Source organism: Quercus suber, unplaced genomic scaffold (genome assembly GCF_002906115.3).
Source record: "Quercus suber isolate HL8 unplaced genomic scaffold, Cork oak 2.0 scaffold_17, whole genome shotgun sequence".
Taxonomy (NCBI): Eukaryota; Viridiplantae; Streptophyta; class Magnoliopsida; order Fagales; family Fagaceae; genus Quercus; species Quercus suber.
The window spans coordinates 327,815-350,059 of record NW_027069482.1 but is presented as its reverse complement, the minus strand read 5'-3'; the positions used below and the strand labels follow the sequence as shown (position 1 = coordinate 350,059).

The 22,245-nt window shown below is 34.8% G+C and overlaps 1 protein-coding gene across 3 annotated transcripts; it reads left to right on the top strand.

The window, feature by feature from the left end:
- The first annotated feature begins 4,659 nt into the window (after nt 1-4,659).
- Nucleotides 4,660-21,984, top strand: LOC112011382 (E3 ubiquitin-protein ligase RGLG3). Of its 3 annotated transcripts, none has more exons than XM_024043755.2 (12): nt 4,660-4,814; nt 6,307-6,467; nt 9,236-9,320; nt 9,408-9,548; nt 9,645-9,758; nt 12,266-12,363; nt 12,457-12,536; nt 12,615-12,720; nt 18,852-18,973; nt 19,056-19,191; nt 19,276-19,332; nt 21,564-21,984. In XM_024043755.2, exons 2-12 carry the CDS (start codon nt 6,321-6,323, stop codon nt 21,645-21,647), a joined length of 1,170 nt encoding a protein of 389 aa, XP_023899523.2. In that variant the 5' UTR covers nt 4,660-4,814; nt 6,307-6,320; the 3' UTR covers nt 21,648-21,984. The 3 variants fall into 3 exon arrangements, with proteins under 3 accessions (XP_023899523.2, XP_023899531.2, XP_065615776.1); XM_024043763.2 differs by having other exon boundaries at nt 4,661-4,814; nt 6,369-6,467; XM_065759704.1 differs by lacking the exon at nt 4,660-4,814 and adding an exon at nt 5,018-5,037.
- The last annotated feature ends 261 nt before the right edge of the window (nt 21,985-22,245 follow it).

The following is a 22,245-nucleotide window of genomic DNA, read 5'->3' as shown; positions in this document are numbered from 1 at the left end:
AGCCCCAGGATAACAATTAAACTGGTCAGTTCTATAAATTTTTATGTTAAATGTGTCCACTAAATACTTCATAGTTTAAGGGGCAAATAACAATTAAACAAAACAAATCCTACTAGGCTACTGTGTAAAAGAGATGAGGGTTAATTTCACTTTTTCCTCAATCATTTCGTCCATTTCAATCCACCTTTTAAACTTTAAAATCGATCAATGCCCTCCTTAAACTTTTTAAAATAGTTAAATTACCTCCTGCCATTACAAATTTTGCTAAAATTCCAAAATTTTTTAAACAACATGGAATAATTTGCTTACTTTCAATGCAATAGGAAACATTACTCGGTTTTAAAGTTTAAGGAAGGATTGAAGCGTACCTAATAATTAAGGAGTATTTGATAATAGGTCCTAGTCATGATCACTTTTTTTTTTTTTTTTTTTTGGGGGGGGGGGGGGTGTGGTGGTGGGGGAATAGAGGGAGTCGTTGGATTCAAACCAGAAAAGGCCATATACGTCATTAATAGTTTCAAAGGAGGTGAGCTCAGAGAAAGGGGATGAAAGAGAGGGACAACGGTATAAAACATGGATGCCCTTTGTTTCCAAGGATGCTGAATTTTTGAGCAATCACCACCATCAGGATTCATAGGGTTAAATCATAGAGTGCTTGTTGAATGGTTTTGAGGATAGACACGGTCAAGTTGTAAAGGTGTTTGGACTTTTTTGGCGGTTTTGATTTGTTAATTAGTGGGATTTCATAGGTATAATTAGGTTATGAATTGAAAATGTTCTATGAAGTTTTTTTTTTTTTTTTTTTTAACTTTAAATGATGATTTTTAGAATTGTTGTCATACTTTTGCTAATTATTCTTCCCCTTTAGGAACTAAGATAATGATTCACATATTTTATGATTATTCTCACTCTTCAAATTAAGAAATCGGGTTCAAGATGTATTTGTTTTTTTGAAAAAAAAAAATTGGGCATTTGATCCTAATAATTCTTAACATTTTTTTTTAGGCGTAAATGCTCTTTTAGTCTCTACATTTTGGGGTCATTTTTATTTTGGTCCTTACATTTTCATTTTACCACTTTTAGTCCCTAAACCAATTAACGCGTGACATTTAAGTCCTTACTGTCACTTCACCAACAGAAAAAGCTGACGTGACTGACGGCACATTAAAATAATAATTAAAAAATCTATTTTGGCATTAAATAATGTCACATCAGCATCTAAATTAAAAAAATTAATTTATTAATTTTAATTAAATAAAAAGAATTAAAGCAAGAACATCAAACCCAGAAATAAACCCAGCAACGATATGAAACCCAAAATTAAAATTAAAGAACAAACCTAGAAGAAAAGAACATGAACATCAAACCTAAAAAAAAAAAAAAAAAAAAAAAAAAGCATGAACATCACCAAATCAAAAAGCATGAACATCACCACAACGTGTCCCAATCATCCATCGTCATCCACGCCTAAAAGAAAACCCAGATGCAGATCCACCAAACCCAGTTTCAAACTAATTCCAGATATTTCAAACAAAAGCCCCAAATTCAAAGATTCAAACTAATCCCAAAATCCTTGGCTACAAACCCAAATCCACCAATACCCCAACCGTCCAATACCATCCTAAACCCAGATCCACAACAGAGCTTGATCTGTGGCCAACAACCCCAAAGAAAACCAGATCCAATCGATCCCGCCCCACCTGACTTGGATCTCCTCACCTCAAGCTCGACCAGCATGGACCTAGCCTCGAATCATTGCCGCCTTGTGCAGTAATAGCATCCCACAAGCTCCTCATCGCACATGGACGTTGGTCAGAATGACGGAGATTGAGTCGAAGGATTGGCTATGGCGTTTGGCTCCTCATCACACAGAGAGAGAAAGAGAGTTACAGTAAAAGAAAATTTGTTCAATAAGAATTATTAAGGCTATACTTTTGGGTTTTCTATGTTATGCTGCTATTTTGGTGGCTGAGAAAAAAACAGTAAAAGAAAATTTGTCCAATAGGAATTATTAAGGCAGGAGAGGAAACGACGCCGTCGTCACTGTCGAGCCTCATCTCTGGGTGATTAAAGAAGTGTGGGTTGTGGCTTTTGGGATTTGATGATTTGATGATTTTGCTAGGATTGAAAATGAGGGCTTTGAGATTTATGATTTCGTTTTTTAGTTGAATTTTTGGGTTTTTTTTTTTTTTTTTGTGTTTATTTCTCAAGAAAATTTATGTAGATGAACCCAAGGAACATAAACATGTTCTTCAAAAAAAAAAATAATGAAAGAAATACATTTTTTTTTATTTAATTATCTTATTTTATTTTAAAAGAATTTAGAAAAAAAAATGAAAATATCTCTTATTATTATTATTTCATGCTGACTTGGCATTTATTAAATAATAAATAAATTTTTTATTATTATTTTATTCACCACGTCAACATTTATTGTGTCAACAATGCACTTTATTTGTCACGTCAGCTATTTCCATCTGTTAGCTGACAGAAAGGACTAAAAGTGGATTAAGAACTAAAAGTGAAAAGATAGAAATGACCTCAAAATGTAAGGACGAAAAGAGCATTTACGCCTTTTTTTTTAACTCAGTTTAATCTATTTAGAAAAATTGGTATTTTTGTGCTTATGAAGGGTTTATTGGGCATTCTAATATATACAATGCACTAACTTTTAAAAAAAGTTAAAAAAAAATTGTCAATTAATTAACTATGAGGTACACTTCAATCAATTCTAGAATTTAAAATCGAGCAATATCCATCATAAGTAGACATGGCAATACGGGTCAAAATTTCCTGACCCAACTCGAAAAATACCTGACCCGAACCTGATTTTTTTAACCTGAAGCAAAAACGGGTTAACCAGTGACCCGACTCAACCCGAATAACCTGTGACACGAACCGTTAAAAAAAAATTCGCTAAAAAAATATTTAAACTACGTCATGATACTAGGTGCATAAAGCACAAAGAATCAAAACTAATAGTCAACATATTATAGATATAAAGTTATAAACAAGTAAAACAGTTGTCAAGACATGACATGAGAGAATGACTATTTGAGCTTTTTTTTTTTTTTTTTGGGCTGATGACTATTTGAGCTTCATCACAATCAATAAAAGCTAAGCTTCATAAATCACGGACATGACATGAGAAAATGAGATAAGACAACACAAGGCTGTCAAGACAACCATTTTAAAAAAAAAAAGTCTCATTCAATACTAGCAGTAGTCCATTGTCCAAAGCGAAAGGCACAATGCACAAACCTAAAAGTTGAAACATGACAAACCAAACCACAAAGGGCCCCAAAGCTTCCTCAGTTCAGTTCCTCTACTCTTTCTCTTGCCATCTTGCACCTCTGCCCTTCTTCACACATTCCACACTTTTTTAGTTTCACACAAAGTAATCAAAGCTTGCGCCTCTAACAAAATTGGCCAACTTGTGCTACAATTTGCAAGTATGAATATTTGTAATGCTGATTCTGCTACCAACGTTGAGTAGCTTGAGATTGAGGTGTAATTCTTATAAAATATTTACTTATTCTTTTTTACTTAATATGTTATGTTTATTTTTAAATATTTTTTTTTTTTTTTAGTTTATCTTTCTAAGTAATCCAACTTTTCTATTATTTTAAATGCAACAGAAACATGTACACTTAAGAAGACCGATAACTTGCTACTTTGCTAGCTTACTTGTTTTGTTTGTTTTAAGATCTATCTCTTTTTGAAGATGTAAACTTGTAATTATATGCATTTTGACAGTGAACTATTAACATTGAAAACTTTTTCTATCATGAATTTATAACTATAAATAATTTTTGTCATGCTCAAAACTATCAAAATTGAAAAGATATTAACAAGTGACATTAAGTGCGATTCATTTGCTTAATTGATTTTATTCATTCTCTCTAAACAAGTTGTCATTGATTTGTTTTTGTAATTGTTTTTTTTTTTTTTTTTTTTTTTTTTTTTTTTCTTGTTTGAAAAATACGGGTCAACCTGACGGGACCTTACCCGACCCAACCCACAATCCAATTGACCTGCAACCCAATTGATCAATTTAAAAATGACCCGTTTTAACCTGCGACCTGTTTGACCTGCAAACCCGATTGCCCCGCCTCGCCCATTTTGCCACGTCTTCATAAGTATTAAAAATTAGCAAATTACCCCTTACTATTAAAAGAAAAAAAAATGAATTTAACCGAATTTATTAAAAACAGTGGATAATTTGATAGTTTCCAATTCTTTAGGACGTTGGTCGATTTTAAAATTTTCGGGATTTAAGTGTAACCCATAGTGAAGTGGGGAAATGTTTGTGGGTATGTGTGTGTGTGTAATGACTAATGAGAGAGAGGTGAAATGCAATTAACCCAAAAGATAATGGGTCCCTTCAAGCGGCCGAAACCACTCAACACGTCACAGTAATTGCGAAGTTCGCTATGGGCTTTAACCAAAACAAAAAAGTTCGCTATGAGCACATGGGAGTCATGACAACCCACGTGAAAATAGTAGATGCTTTTGCCGTTAAAAGATTAGATTATGGGTATGGCTGGACAGAGTTGAAAGTCCAAATGGCTTCTGTACGCACGCCATAATATGAATAGATCACAGCACAACAGCCAGCCCAACACACCAATAAAATAATCCCAAGCCAAATCCACGATAAACAGCATAAAAGTCAGCAATTTTTCCAACAACGTCAACGCCAAAAGTCACCTTTTTATTTATTTATTTATTAAGAGCTAGTTCTATTTAGCTGTACAAAACTGTGAATAACTTTGAATCTCTTTTCTTCTTCATCTTCATTTTTAGTATTACAGGTAATCAGACTCTCTCTCCCTCTCTGTTTCTCTTTTCATATTTTAGCTTTGTAATTTCAGTTATTCTTCTTCTTCTTCTTCTTATTATAGTCTTCTTGGTTTGACTACAATGAATTGCAATCAAAACTAGATATATGGACTCTGTTGTGCCTTTTTTGTTCTTTTTGAAATTGTAGGTATCTTGAATTTGATATTGTGGAAAGGTGTGTGGATATATTTTCTGGTAAATTAACAAACTTTTGGTATTCTGTTTCAATTTGGACATGGACCACCATTGAAAACCAAGAATTCTAATATATGTATGTTGTATATTGCATTAGTCTATCAACAAATGCTCTCTTTGATTGCAAAACATAGAACTTTCAAGTGCTACTATTTATTTTTAATGGGTATGCACTTATATGGTTGGAGAACTATGCTTGTTTAAGAATCCTAATATTGAGCAGTTGAATATGAAAGAAGTTATTTGTTATGCACTCTGTTTAGAAATTTAGAGGATGGTTTCTCTGAAATAAATTATCCATTTCCGTTTGGCATTTTGAGCTATGCAAAGTTTATCACCTCAGTATTACAGGTTGATTCTTATTGGCTTGGTTCATGTGTCTAAATTTGGGCCACAATATTGATTTTATGTATAGGACCCAGGTAAATCTTGTCTTAAGAACTCCAACCAAGACTAGCAGTAAATTTTGTTGTGTCTAATTTATTGACTCCCAGTGCTGTCGAGGTTGTTGCTATGCATTACTTTTGAGGAGCTCTTCAGCAAGGAACATAGGGGTAGAACTCACCCTTGAAAAGGGGCTTGCAAGGGGAGGCTGCCCAAGAGCTTATATCCATGTGGGTCAGATTTATGTCTAAGAGCTTATAAACACATGGTTAAGCTTATACTTAATTCATGTGGGACATTAGAATTATAACATAAATGTTAGAACTCACCCTTGAAAACGTGCTTGCAAGGGGAGAGTGTCCAAGAGTTTATAAACACATGGTTAAGATGTGGGACACTAGGATCATAACATACTGTTCATGACGGCTTACTTTAGCGACACTAATCCGATGGTAGCCCTTTTTATTTTGGTAGAAATACTCACCTATCAGTTATTTTAATCTAGCCTCTAGGTCGCCCCCTCCAAGATCTGACTACAAAGTCGCAACTCATTTACTCCAATACTCAATGAGCTACAAAATGTTACAAACCCAGGGGTAGAACTCACCCTTGAAAACCAGCTGCAAGGGGAGGGTACCCAAGAGCTTATAAACACATAGTTAAACTTATATTTAATCCATATGGGACACTAAGATCATAACAGGAAAGATAGTTCATGACATGAGGTTTTACGCATAACTCATATCTGTTCCAATTGATAATGTTATTTTCCTTCTTTTTTTTTTTTTTTTGTGTATTTTCTGATTTTATTTAAGAATGGAATGATTTGAAACAAAATTATGATTTGCACACTATGTTGAGGTATATTTTTCTTGAAATCATTAGGTGATAATCAACATATGGGAAATGGGGAATCAACATCTGATGATCCTCCCAATGCTTTTCAGCATTATCCACCTTCTTATGCAGGAAGTTCAATGGATGCACACCATCAACATCAGCCACACGCTTCATATATAGCCGATAATTTCACCTCTTTGGATCAGGTTTTCACTGTTACTTAGACTTGCTGATTGGATTTGTGAAGCCATTAAATATTAAATATTGCTGGATGCCAGTTCATTATTAGCAAAATGTTTTTCATGTTTTATTCATCTATTTTCACTAGACATTTAAGGTGCCCCTTTAGTAATTGAACAGCATGGAGCATCAGGAAGTGAGACCATACAATTCAAATAAAATGGCGATGATCATCTTGGAAGTTAGTGGTCATCTAAATTATCATCAATATTGACTTACCATTTACATCTGAAAATCTTCTGAATTATGCATATAGGTTCTTCTTTTCTTGATTAATAAGGCAAAACCTATGAGAGTTTTCCATTGTATGTTTTTGTGCAAAATTTATCTTAAAAGAAGAAATTAATTTTGTAATTTGGATATAAAAAACAACATGAGCATTACTCTTTTTAAATGACCCTACCCCACTTCTTGAATTTTCTCCGGTCTGTCCACATTTTCTTTCTCCTGTTCTCTCAACAAAATCTATAAGGCACATGTAGGTGTTTTCTAAGAGGCTACTGCCAAACTAAGCCAACAACCAACCAAGCGTTAGCTCAAAAGCATCAAATGAGTCCACCTTTGCATTCATTTTAATTGCTGTTGTAATTAACAGAATGCAACTTGTTTCAGGTTGGAGTGGTTTAAACCATAAAACCAAAATCGTTCCTTGTTTCTTGTGTGTTGTGAACCTGACCCTACTAAGCTTTAAACTGATTACTTATGCTAAACCTAGGCCTGAAGGTTTTTCTCCCTGGTTGAGGTTACCATATAGGGGAGATTGCTTTGAGTTTTACGAGAAATCAAACCTCGTCTGCCGAGATCTAGTCCATTTGTCTACACAACAAGCATTTAGTAATCATAATGCTATCACTATTCACCCCTAATTAATCTACTTTTAACCAATAACACTAGAGATTGATCAGTTAAGATTACTTCACTGAGGGGTGAGCCATTTTCAGTTCCATGCTTTCATCAATACAAGAAATCATTAATTTTTTGTAATATCCTCTTTCACTAATCAGGCTTCTGTTAGTCATCTTTCTTTTTAGAATATATGGTCTGAGCATTGGGTGGTAGGAAGCGATTCCATCTGGAGGAACATACTGTAATGTGATAGAGTTTTCAAAAGAAGGTATGCTCTCAGTAAGAGAGCGTACAAGTCTAACTAAGATACAAAACAGTTGGTACAAAGAAGTTGATCCTCTTGATAATTTCTTGTGTTCTATCAGACCCCTGCTTTAATGGCATAATAGCTGGAATGATCGATGTGAAAGACATTTGTAAGCAATCTGGGAAACTTATGTGTTATCCAGTGAAATGGAAAATTGTTTTGTCATAAGATGACACTTTCCAATTTAAGTAGGTTTTGTCTGGAAATTGGATAGGTCTAAGCTTCAGGATGATACTTAAAGGATGGGGAGCTTTGGAACTGTTTGGAAGTTCCATTTGTTAGAATGGTCCATATATCTTGCAAACATTTGATTGATGAGTTAGTTAAGCATGGCTATAGATTCTATAATGTGATAGGGAACTGCTTCATTTAGTATGGTTGGACTTACACATGCACACAGGGTTCTTGAACCCACGACCTCACTCTTCACCTTGCTCTTACATGAAGAGGAGGTATCATTTTAGCTAGAGGTCATTGGCATGGTTGAACTGCTATTCTTTGAATATGTTTGAGTCTTGAGACATTGGTGGAAGAAAAAACATCATAAGGTCTTCAAGAATTTTATTTTGAAGCACCTTTACAGTAAATGGCATGTCCCATATCAATGAGGACTGTCCCCCCAAATATCAATTATCAATTTTTTTTTTTAAGTACTGTATATGGTACTCTAGTTACCTAGTAGGTACTCTATTTATATGAATCAATGGAAGAATGATTGTGCCCGAGTCCATTACTAAAGGAAATGTATGTGACAGATCTAGTAATGATAAGGTTGAAACTATAATTATAGCCATACGGTCTATCTTCATGGTGCACGTCCAATTATATGTTAAATAGGTAATTTAGAGCCTGAAGATATTTTTAGAGAAAACTGGAATTCTGGAAAGTTAAAACAGGCAAAAACCTGGATAAGACTGTAAATAAATTTTGTGAAGACTATGCCTAGTGATTTTAGTCATAATATATAGTCCTTGATTTGCCTCCTGTATAATGATGAATACTTTGTAGACTCAAATCTTCCAAGGAACTGTTATGAAATTAGTATTACAATGTACATCATATTAAGAGATTCCCTCTGGTTCAATTATATATATAGTAATTTAAAAATTTTGCAATTTCATTATCTTCCAAGACGAACAATGCTAGATATTTTAAGTGACATTTTTTTAAGTATAGAAAAGATATAGAAACATGTATAAAGAAAAAGTACAGTAGAGGAATTACCTTTTTAAATAACAGCTGCATGTGTTTTTTCAAATAGATAATCATGGGACTTGGTTATATATATATATATATATAGGGAAAAAACTTAGATATAGTTCTTTAGGTGTTGTACCTTAAGTTCACCAGTTGAATTTGAACACATGGCTACATTGACCAATGCAACACAAATAATATTCTCTTTGCGAAGGACAATTAACTTCAATAAAGTCATGTATTTGAATGTAATTGGGAACCTAAGATAACATCTATAAACTATACCTAGGTTTTATCCAATATATATGCATGCTATTTATCATAATTATTATTTTGTTTTAATGGAACAAGTATAGTAACCAGGAGTGGCACCAAAATTTTCAGGTAATCTCTGCATTAAGAGAAGCTGGTCTTGAATCATCAAATTTGATACTTGGTATTGACTTCACAAAGAGCAATGAGTGGACAGGTGTTTCTTTTTCCTGAAAATATGAAAGTATCTGTTAATAATATGAATTTCCAAAGTGAATATTAAAGCCACATTCAATTATTGTAGGCAAGCATTCGTTTGGCAGGAAAAGCCTTCACACAATTGGCAACGAACTTAATCCGTATGAGCAAGCGATTTCTATCATCAGTCGCACTTTGTCTCCTTTCGATGAAGATAATTTGATACCTTGTTTTGGATTTGGCGATTGTTAGTATCTATATATGTCTCTGCTTTTTTTAGAAGATATTAAAAAATACATATATTCCATGGAAAAATTAACTAGTTGTCTTCTTTTTTCTGTAGCAACAACGCACGATCAAAATGTATTCAGCTTTTATCCTGATCACCGATGTTGTAATGGTTTTGAGGAAGCTCTTGCACGTTATAGGGAGATTGTTCCACGCTTAAAGCTGTCAGGTTTTCACGAGTTTCCCTTCTTACTTTATATTTATGTTCTGCTTTTTCTTATCAGCTGCTGAATGTGGTTCATATATTGTGGATGGTAAGATAGACAAACATTTTATAAAATTTATAAAAAAATCTATAGATATACATATATAAAATGTATATTTATTATAAATTTGGGAATGTATATTATATATTTGGAAACATTCATCTAATGACTAATTCAATCATCACTCATGAAATAATTTTTGAAAGCTCAATAGTGCAAAACACTAAAGCTTGTTTAGACCCCCAATTTTAAACTTACGGCTAAATTGCTTTTAAACTACTTAATTAAGTGCGGAACAAGAGTAAATGAAATGCAATTAACCGGAACTGCACTTTAGTGCATAGGCATACATAGTAAATAATAAATGTAAAGCACAAAGAGTAAGGAAAGAGAGATGCAAACACAAGATAATACCGAAACATGTTATCGAAGAAGAAAACTGAAATACCCAGTATAAAAACCTCTCTGCAGTCCTCCAAGCCGAAATGATCTACTATTGAATAAAGTTGGACTACAAAGATATCAAAAAGACCCTCCAAGCCTACTATCCACCGTACTTGAACCTTCCGAGTTCCAACTCCGCACGGACTTCACCAAGTCTTTTCTTCACTAGTTATCCAGATCCTACAATTAACTCCAAATTGCATCCACCAAAGAATGGCATCATCCAATGCTTCTCATAGGCACCAAAACAACTCACAACACTCAGATTGGGTAAGGTATGTGCTTGGGCTAAGAACCTCTTAAGAATATGTAATTGGAGAGGTAGGAGTAAAGGAAATATAAGAGAAATGTGTAGATGATTGTGGGTTTACAATCTGTAGCTCTCAAGTGTATTTCTAGGGTTTTCTTCATGAGATTCTCCTTACAATTTCATAGATAATGTGGGTTTTTATGGTGTGGGTAAAGAAATAAGGAAAGCTCACTTAACAGGGCAGTGCATCTTGCGGGTCATCTCACGAGTTGGCCTAGTCGCGAGATGCCTCCTGGCACTTGACTCTTCAACTTCTAACATGCGCTCCCCACATGACCTTTCACGAGTTTTCCACTTGCGAGCCAATCGCGAAATGCTCTGTTCTTCACTAATCTCTCACACTAACCCTTACATTAAATCCCACAAATATACAGGAAAATGATTGACTAAATACAATCAAATTTAACACAGAATTAAAGCCTACAAAACATAATTGAAAATTAGAACTTTACAATTTTAACAAAACTAACCAAATAAATCAAACAAAAATATATTTATAGCATCCACAATCAAGTTGGTCAAATTTTGATAGATATATAAGTCAAAATAATAACTTCTCTCTCATCATATTTATCATCTTTCCTAATCAACTTCATCTTCGTAGTCCAAGTCAATAGTATAAGGATTTTCATCATCTTGTAAAATTATATCTTTATTAATATCTTCTTCATCCTCTCCGACATGTACTATATCGTCTCGTTCTTCTAATTCAAAACCTTTTTTCTTTATAATTCTTCGTGGCACTTGTTTCTTAAACTTATAACAATGATAACAAAAATAAAAAATAATTATTTTTTCTTTAAAATATTGTTTTTTTTTTTTTTTTTTTTTTTCAATCTAGTTTCTAGGGTAAATGCCTTTGGATTACACAACAACTAGTTCTAGCGAGTGGAGCTAGTTGCTTGTAGGTTTTACTGGCTAAAGACTAGTTCAAAAAGGCTCTTCTATAGAAAGATTCCCTACATTATTAAAAATGAAAAAAAAAATGCAAATGCGAAATTGAAGTGTCACATGTGTGATCCAAATTTTGGAGAGAGAGAGAGAGAGAGGAGGATCTCAGAGACATGTTTTATTTGACTCAATCAAGTACCAATAAATTTGTGTTAAAAACAAGTCTAATGATTTGTTAGACCCAAGTCAAAGCACAAATTATAAACCCCCCATACTCACATACATACAATTCATACAATATGATATGCATCTATTTATTGTATAGTATGATGGTCAATACATATTTAAGATACAATACTTATTTCATTAGATACACTACGTATCATGTATACAACAATATTAACAACTATGATTGTTTGTACATGCATGCATTTGTGCGCTTGTGCGCATGTGTTGCTCTACTTCAACAAACAACTCAACTAAGCCTTATCCTCAATTAATAAGGGTTAGCTTCATTAATCATTTCCTTGATTAATTGGAGTCAACAAAAATGTAACTTTTTTTGTCTTCTTTGTATCTTTATTTATCTTGTCCTCCATTGCTTTTGTCCATGTGATTATTTAGCAGTGTCATCATTCTTCAACCCAGTGTTCATGATAAGCTTGTCATGAAAATTTGTGCTCTTATGCATTGCTGTATATATGTGAAAATTTTGATATGATCTTTATGATGGCTGCTAGTCAAATGTGCTCCCTTTTTTGTGATGGTGGGGGAGGGGGGATGAATAGATTAGAGATTGATAATTTTTCCTAACCTTATTTGTAGGTCCAACCTCATTTGCCCCAATAATTGATGCGGCAATTGACATTGTGGAGAAAAACAATGGGCAATATCATGTTCTTGTCATTATTGCAGATGGACAGGTTCATGGAACATGTTTTACCCCATGCTTTATTTTATTCTCATCCAGGGTTCACTTCTTCTAAGTTTCTCCTTATGTTCTGGGATTTTCATAGCTTCCCTCGAGTTCTGATAAAGCACCTGGAAGGCTCAGTCCACAAGAACAAGCAACTGTAAACTCCTTAGTTTCTGCTAGGTAATGAAATTCCATTCATATTCCTGATTTTGTTACATTGTGTTAATGCTTTGTTCACATTGGCATTTTAATAAATAGCCAATATCCTCTCTCAATAATTTTGGTTGGAGTGGGAGATGGACCATGGGATGCAATGCAGCAATTTGATGATAACATCCCCCAGCGCTTATTTGACAATTTCCAGGTATGTAGTAAATGTTTGATTACATATTTATTTCTACCTTTCTTTTCCATTTGAACTTCATCAGAGTCTAGATAAAGTCACATAATTTTTTCTTTTAATAAGTAAATACTTCTATTAAAAAAGTGCAAGGTAGGGTTCCAACCTTAATAAATGGGAAGTACACAAAGGAAGAGCAGAACAAAAGGGTAAATTACACTGACAGCCCCGAAGTTTGATGAAACTAGACTTGTTATACCCGATTTTCCATGAATGAAATTTTCCTCCAAATTCCAAAAATAATTGACATTCTTCCCCTAATCCCCCCCCCCCCCCCCCCCCCAAAAGGTTGAAGGTTGTTGAAACTTGACGTGGACTTTTATAAAGAATATTCCTAATAAAACAAGCCAAGTATCCCAAACTCTTTAATGTAACAAACACACCACTTTTTTTTTTTTTTTTTTTAATTACAACCTTTAAAATCAAATAAAAAGGTCAAAATTGATTGGAATTGGACTTTTTCTTGAACATCTTCCATAGGATTGGGAAAATTAATGTCGCCGAATGGTCAATCAGCAACAAAATCGCCACTCTAGTATGTGATGTACTAGTTGATGATGATCACGAAGAAAAGCAGCCATTGCAATCTTGATCTCTCACCATGACAGGACTAGAATCTCTAGCAATGTTCAATCATCATCACAAAAGCTTTTTTTTTCCTTTTTTTCTTTTTTTTTTTTTAACATTATTATAAAACTCAAATTAGAGAAAATTATTCTCAGAAAAGCAAAAGCCAGTACAGAAAATTATTCTCAGAAAATTAATCTGCTAGGGACTGCTTTTGTTGGAAACTGTCCAGGGATCCAGTTATCATGAAACAACCGAACGTGATTCCCATCCCCAATTCTCCATTGCATACCTTTCTCTATAACATTCCTTGTCTTCCATATACTCTACCATGCATAAGATCCTTGTGATTTTTTTTGCTTTGAACACCAAACCAGATGGAAAGTATTTGGTGCTGAACACTTTAAAAAATAACGAGCATCTGTCAGTATGTAGCCTCCACATTTGTTTGGCCAACATCACCTCATTGAACTTGACCAATTCTTTGAAACCCAATCCTCCCTCAGATTTGTGTTTGCATAATGTCTCCTAATATTTCCAATGTATTTTTCTGCGATCACCACACTCCCCCCACCAGAATTTCTGGATAAGCTTTTCAATATCCTCACATAATCCCACCGGCAACTTGAAGCAACTCATTGAATAAGTGGGTATGGCCTACACTTCTGCTTTTAAAAGGACGTCTTTCCCAGTTTGGGAAAGTAATCTCTCTTTACATCCTTGAAGCTTGTTCTACACCCTTTCTTTTATGTAATTAAGACTAGCTTTCTTCTTTCTTCCCACAACTGCAGGAAGTCCAAGATATTTTTCATACTCCTTTACCTCCGGCACACCTAGAAGATTAATGATCTCCTCCTTTGTCTCTTCGGCAACAACCTTGCTAAAAAAGAGAGTGGTTTTTCCTCAGTTGATTTGCTGCCCCGAGGCTTGTTCATACACCGCCAAGATGTCTTGAACTACTTCCAACTCCGTCATTCTTGCCCGGCAAAACAACAAGCTGTCGTCTGCAAAAAAGAGGTGAGTAACCTTGGGACCATTTTTGCACAAGGAATATCCTCGAATCTGGTTGCCTTGGGCTTCCCTTTGCAACAATCTATTCAGCCCTTCAGAACACAATAAGTATGGAGAAAGAGGGTCTCCTTATGTGATTCCGCATGATGGAACTATGTTGCCTCTCGGTTCACCATTCACCAATATTGAATTGGAGGCTGAATTGATGCAATTAAATATGAGTTTTATCCATGTCTCACAAAATCCCATCTTGTTCATGATTTCTGTCAAGAAACGCCACTCCACTTTGTCATATGCTTTGCTCATGTCCAATTTTAGTGTCATGAAGTCTACTTTCTTTGACTTCTAATTCTTCATGTGGTGAAGCATCTCAAATGCTATCAAAATATTATCTGTGATAGACTTGTTAGTTTGAAACGCGCTTTGAGATTCAAAGATGATATGGGGAAGAACTTTTTTGAACCTGTTTGCAATGACTTTTGACACAAGCTTATAATAGTATTACATAAAGCAATGGGTCTAAATTCAAAGACTTTAGATGGACTTTTAACTTTAGGAATCAATGTGATAAAGGTGTGATTTATTGAGGGTGGTATAGAACCTGTATTCAAGCAGGTCAGCACTGCTTGAGAAATTTCCTGCTCTATATTCGGCCAGAATTTTTGAAAGAACAATGGAGGTAGACCGTCGGGCCCAGGTGCTTTAAGAGACTCCATATGCTTTAGTGCTTCATCAACTTCGTCTCGCACATATTCTGCCATGAGCATGGAGTTCATCTTACCTGTGATTACCTTCGGTACAATTGCTAAGACTTCCTCCAAGTGTTGCGGTGTGGCCGAAGTGAACAATGTCTGGTAGTATTGAATCAATATATTGGTTATTTCTTCCTCACCCGTGCAAACCACTCCCTCAGAATTTTCCAACTCTACAACCCAATTTCGTCTAAATCTTTGAGAAGCACGGCTATGGAAGAATCTAGTGTTTTGGTCACCCTCATGCAACCATAGGGTCCTAGATCTTTGTTTCCACATCTTCTCTTCCTTGATCAGCAGCCCCTTTATTTCCCATTACAAATTTCACACTCTACCCATTGGACCTCCCTGCATAGCCCTTTCCTCCGCCAACTTTAATTGGTTTTTTTTTTCTCTGTCAAAGCCCTTGTAATATTACCAAAGGAAAGATGGCTCCACCTACTCAATCTTGCTTGGGAAATTTTGATTTTTTCTTCTACTTGATCCATCGGTTTGCCACTTACTTGCTGCCTCCAAATCGAGCCTACAATGTCTTTACACCCATCATCCTCTAACCACATTTGTTCGAATCTCCATGGCTTTCTTCTTTTCTTAGGCACCCCCATAGGTAGGATGACCAAAGGTTTGTGATTGGATGACCTGCATTCTAAATGAAGGACTTTTGTTGCTAGAAACCTTGCCACCCAATCTGTAGTTGCAACAGCTCTATCCAACCTTTTCCCATATCGTGTAGCCCTCCTCGTGACCATTGCACCATGTAAATTTATTCCCTATAAACCCTAGATCTTGGAACCCACATTCATCCAACACTTCTTTGAAATCCTCCATTTGTTTGAGTGGGCTTAACCTGCCTCCCAATTTTTCATGAGCTATACAAATCTCGTTGAAATCTCCTGCGCATAGCCATGGCATCGAATATTTATTTTTCAAACATTGCAACTTCGCCCATGATTCATGACGCTTAGCTGTGTCCAGCTTTCCATAAAAACATGTAAACCTCCATTCGCCTTCCTTACCTTTGTTAACTATTGCATCAATATGATTTACTAAGTACATGTCCACGGAAAGATCATAGTCTACTTTCCAAAAAATTGCTACACCACCACCTCGGCTCTCCTTTGAGACTTCAATCAAACCACCAAATTTGTATTGAACCCTAATTTCTTCTAACCTCGTTTTATCAAGCCATGTTTCGGTCAAGAACAAGACTAAGGGATCTTGTGCCCGGATCAAATCTCCAAGCTCCTAATCTATCTGTGGGTTTCCAAGCCCACGACAGTTCCAGACGGGGCTGGGACACCTGCCTCCATTTATAATATTTTCCTTCTCCTTCAGTTTCAAGGCCTAATCGTTTTAGTGAAGTAGAGTGCAATACCTCCTGGTCTTTGTGATTTTGTTTTCTCTCCAATCTCTTCCACTTTGGTGCCGTGTAACTTTCAGTCTCGCTAAATACCTATTTTTGATTTTTCCTTTGCCCACGTGACTGGCATGCTCCTCGTCCTTTCCTTGTGGAGTTAATAGGTCGGGTGGACTTTGGCCAATCACTTCAATTGTTTCCGTTATTGGATTGGATGCGTTTTCCTTATCTGTTTCTGCCTCTTGAATTCCTCCCTCACCTGTTTCATACCGCAATAATTACTGATCAATCTCCATGATTTTTGCATTAAAATACTCTTCCTAAAATATCGTGTCCTTCCTTATTGGGGTTGCATTATCATTATCACCAATAATATGCGTATCCGTTACCCCATTTGTAATGCTTCCCACTGGCTGCATTGCATTCAATTTTTGTGGCTGAGTTTCAGAGGTGCTTGCACCGTGAGCTCCACCCTATTTTGGCGGTGTTGATTTCCCCTGATGCATGTTTCCAGCAGCTCGCTCCTTTCTTTTGGATTCATAATATCCAAGAACCACCATAACCGAATTATTCTTGCTAAGCAATGGGGCTGCCCGAATCCAGGGGCCATACTGTTGATCCGCTTGAGTCAATGAAGCATTACTTTCTATCCACAGATTGCAGTCCTTATTGAAGTGATTCAGGCATCCACACCAGTAGCAAATATTGGGGAGGCGTTCATACTTGAAGGAAACCCACCCCTTGGAACTATTCTCTAATGAAATAACTCTGCCTCTACATCAGAAGAGAGATACGTCCACCCTGACTCGGACTCTCATGACACATCCCTTGTCAACCTCTACATCACTCGAATTTTTTTTCACCATCCCCACGGCTGCACACAGATCTTCAGCCACGCTATGACTTAGGTAGCAAAAGGGAATGTCATGCACTTGCACCCACAGGGATACTTCATCAAAAACTAATTCACGTGCCAGGATGCTATAATCATATCTTTGGATCAGCACCAAATGTTTGTCGAAACTCCATGGTTCGCCTTCAAAGATTTTCTCCACTTCATCCTTGTTGTCGAAAGTAAACAGTATGATGTGATTTCTAGCATTACGTACCTTAAAGCCATTGACTGATCTCCAAATGGCATTGAAAGTTCTGATGACAGACTCAGTGTTTAGTGCCCTTCTTGTAAGAAATTTTGCTGTAATGGTATACTCCGTTATGCTTTTGTCTTCACTTAGTTGAAAGTCTCCACCTTCCCTATCATTCAGTGATAATTCGCCCCAATGTTTCATTAGGTTCTCCATGGCGAAGGAATGAAAATCTAAACTAAACTACAAGTGTTTCCAAGACCCCACGAAATAATCCCCACTAGCCTCCAAGTAACACTGTTGCTTGAGGAACGACAACACCTTACTGGAAGGAACAGAATCTAAATGACCTGAATGACTCTGTTCTCTTTTTTCTTTATCTCATGGTTTAAAATATATGGTGGTACATATCTAGATATATATAGAAGTACTATATACCTGAAGTTCTCAAAACATATTAGCTGCATCCTTCAGGAAATTATTTTTCCACCTTGCTTTTAATATACTCAAATTTTTTCTAAGCATCTGATCATGGTATGTTTGTACCTTGCATATATGTTACTGCAAAAGCTTGATTGTTATGGATAATAGTATAAACAGTGACAAGATTGGCCTAGGAAATTCAACTAGCAAATAGTCTTTCTCAATGAAGAATTTGTTTTGGGATAATCTCTTTAAGGGTTGAGAGGATGACTGACTTTCATTTTCATGTCAGCTTGTTCTTACTTCTTACTAATTCAATCCTAACTAGTATGAAACCAACACCTTGAAAGATTTTCCTATGCAGAGTACTGATGCAGGCAACCAGAACAATTCAAGGATAAAATTGAAAGACAGGAAAATAAAAGGATAGGAACCTAGAAGTCAGCGCTTTGGCTTGCTTGGAGTAAACACCAAATGTGAAACCACTAGGAATCAACACCTAGGGTTGGCTGCAGTTAGCACCAGGCCAAAGAAACTGAGAGAAAGTTTTCAATTTTCATTTATCAAAATCATCTCCAAAAGTAGTACAATTTTTTGCTTATATAGGAACTAAACCCTAATTCTAATTGGCATAGGAAACCCTACTTATTGAATGACAGAAATACCCTAGTCTTTAAATAAAAATTCTAATTAACCTAATTAAATGCTAGGGCCTAAAATAAGAATATAATCGATGTCCAAAAATAAATAAAACTAAATTATAAACAAATACTCCTTGTGCATCCCATATCAAGTACTCTCTTTGGATAATGGATATCAGTGTCCATTTTAGATAATCCCTGTCAATTAATGGACAACAATATGATACCATTTTTCTCCCTTTTTTACAACCTCCTGCAGTTTGTCAACTTTACAAAAATCATGTCTGATAACATAGAGGCATCAAAGAAGGAAACAGCCTTTGCACTTGCTGCCCTCATGGAAATCCCATTTCAGTACAGGGCTACCCAAACTCTTGTCAAGTAAGGCCAGCAGTTGCAGTTCTCAGTAAATATTTGATTTCAGTTTAAAGTTTTCTGAACATGAAACACTTCCACCTTGCAGTAGAGAAATAGTAGGTGGTCCACGTACAAGACCTCTTCCGCCGCCACGGGAAGTGATTGATCATGATAATGCACTCAGATCAATCCCACCTGTGACAAACATCAAAACAGATGAGCCGACAGCTGCAGTGGAACCAGTAATTACCTTTTCCTTTAATACTTCATCTTTACATTTATGTTGAAATCAGAATGGTTTTGAGATATGTCTTTTCTTTTTCAAGGTCTGCCCCATTTGCCTGACAAATCCTAAGGACATGGCTTTTGGATGCGGTCATACAGTAAGTTCAAGCAAATTGAGTTTTCATGCAGATTAATATCCTAATATGTTCTAGTGGATGGATATGCTGTTGTACCTGAAATTAAAAATCCAAAGAAAACCTTTCAAAAGAAAGAAGTTATATTCACTGTCGCCCTACTGGCTTATCCTATTTTAGAACAATAACTTAAAGCGGGTACTACTGCGACTTATTTTTGTCTTCACAAAAGCCTCCCTTATTCTCCAGGTTTTTATGTTTTAGATACACTAGTCGCTAACCCGTGCTATGCACGGGAACCTACCTATTTGTGAAGTAAACTAAAATAATTTAATAAAATCTTAAATTTATTAAGAAACTACACTATTGCATGATTTGTTCTTGTATGACTTCAATTTGTATTACAATTTGATAAAGAAGCCAATATAAGAGAAAGATGAGTTATATTCAAAAGAATAATCCATAATTAATATAGAAAATATATATGTGTGTGTGTGTGTGTGATTTCACAATTGATAAATATAAGAAAAATATGTGTTACCATCAAAAGAATAATTCAAATGTTAAAACTTATTAAAGATCAAAAATATTAAAGAATCATAAAATTTACTTTCTATAAATTTTTGAAACAAAACAAAATGTAGATGATTACACAATAGAGAAATATATATAAAAGAAAAATTGATTACCTTCAAAAGAATAATGCATGGTATAATTATTGAAATTTGCTAAACATGTTCAAATACTGCAAAAACTAACATAAATTTAGATGTTAAAACTTCCAAAATGCCAAAAAAGATATATTATTAAAGAATAAGTTATTGAAATATGACTATTCAAAAGAGAAATATAAGAAAAGAAAAAAGTATATGAACCTATGAAGCAATAAGTTTTAAATTTTAACGGGTCTGAAAAAAAAAAAAAAGAGTTTGCTGCAAACCTGTTTGTTATATTAGCTTATTGCTTTACGTGAAGAGAACTACATTCACCCAAACCTGTTGTAACTATCTTAGGCTTCTTAGCATCTTTGGTGATGTGTCTGCCCATGAGATGTTCTCTGTAGGTTCCTATGGTGCTATTATGACATAGAGTCAATCTCCTTGAAAGAAAAAAAAAATAACATAGGGTTTCAAAAAGAAAGGAGGCGGCTACAAATAGTTTGAGAACTATTGAGTGTTTATAATTTGGTGTTTTCTCCTTTAAAAAGATATCTGTTTGTAAATTTTAAGAAAATAAATTAATTTTTAAATGAAATCTTGCAAATTTAGAGATAAATTACTAACATTTGAGTTTGAGTTTAAGTTAGACTTGTTAGAGAAATAGAGTTTTACTCATTGTTAAGTTTGTTTTAAAAAAATAATTAAAAATAATAATTTTTTTATAAAATTTTATAATTTTATTTAAATATTGTGTTGACGTGAAAAATTGTGAGAGTTTCAAAGGTTTCGGTTATATATATATATATATATAGATAAATAAATAAATAAATAAATAAATTTCAAAGATGGGGTACTTTTTGGACCATTTCAATGCTTTTTTTTCCCCCAAGAGATTGCTTTCTAGAGCAACTCAAAGTACACAAACAAACTGCAGATATGCCACATATATTTGTTGCTTGGACTGCTCAGCTTCACAATGATGTTATGCTTGCTTCCTTAATTAGTAAATTGATGGATGGCTTTTGAGCGTTGGATAAGTAATTGATAGGCAGTTAATCCGCTACATATTTAATATATATTGAAAATGTCAATTCATGTAACGGTTTCAATGTCCCATCATTATTTGTTCATGGTAAAACCTAGAGAGCCTCTCTTGGAAGACCACTCAAATTCCATTGTTGAGGATTAAAACAATTCTGATTACCCTGTTGTAACTTTTTGAAGCTTATATCGGCACCACATTTGGTTTCTTAGCATTTGGACGTCACATAATGTTTCTTCCATGCTATTTCCTTTACTTAACTGGAAAAGAAAGTTCAAAGAAGGGAAAATGGAGAAGGTAATCAACCCCCATTTTCACCAAAACACAGATAAATAAATAAATAAAATGGAGAAGAGATGTCATACATTATCTTTGCATATTGCAAATAATTTTATGCATGCAAAATCCTTTGTAAATCAAACTCTAGCATGTTTAGTTCTACAATCAACAAAATAGAATGATCCTCAATGGTGTTTTTTCATTTCTTTCACTTAGTCTGACTTGCCTTCCTATATGTGCCTCTCATACTTTATCATTTTGTTTTCTTGTTCAAGACTTGCAAGAATTGTGGTGAGAACATTTCGACATGCCCTATGTGCCGGGAGCCCATAACAGTACGCCTAAAACTCTATACTTGATTGCTTCCCCAATGCCAAATGCTTGAAAGTTTGAGGACATCACGAGGCTGTGGCATGTTAAGATATATAGAAGAGGTTGGGCACGTTTTGTCATAAAATCATGTATTTATCCTTGTCATAACACAGACACACACTGAAAATTGTTGTCCTCATAATTTATGTCCACACGTTCACTTTGCATGTTAAGTTCTTGGTTGGTAATGTTACATTGAAAGCTTGGCTTAATTTTTTTGAGAGAATTTCAATTTATGGTGAAAGCTTGAATTATTTTGAGTGTAATGTCACATACACAACTCTTTTTGCAAAATAAGAGATGGCAAGTTATTATTGATTTTCACACTCACCTACAATTGAAATCATTTTATTGTCTATCATTCACAACATTTATGAAAAATCCGTGTATGTAGCAAACTTATTGTTAATTCATAGGGTAATTATTGAGTACTCCCGGAATACTATAAATGCATGCTTCTCCTTTTTACATAATTGTAGATCTCATTAACTAAATTTATGGTAGGACCTATAATTCATGTGAAAGAGGGTAATACGCATTTATGGTATTCTCAAAGTATTCAATAATTTTCCTTTAGGAGGGAAA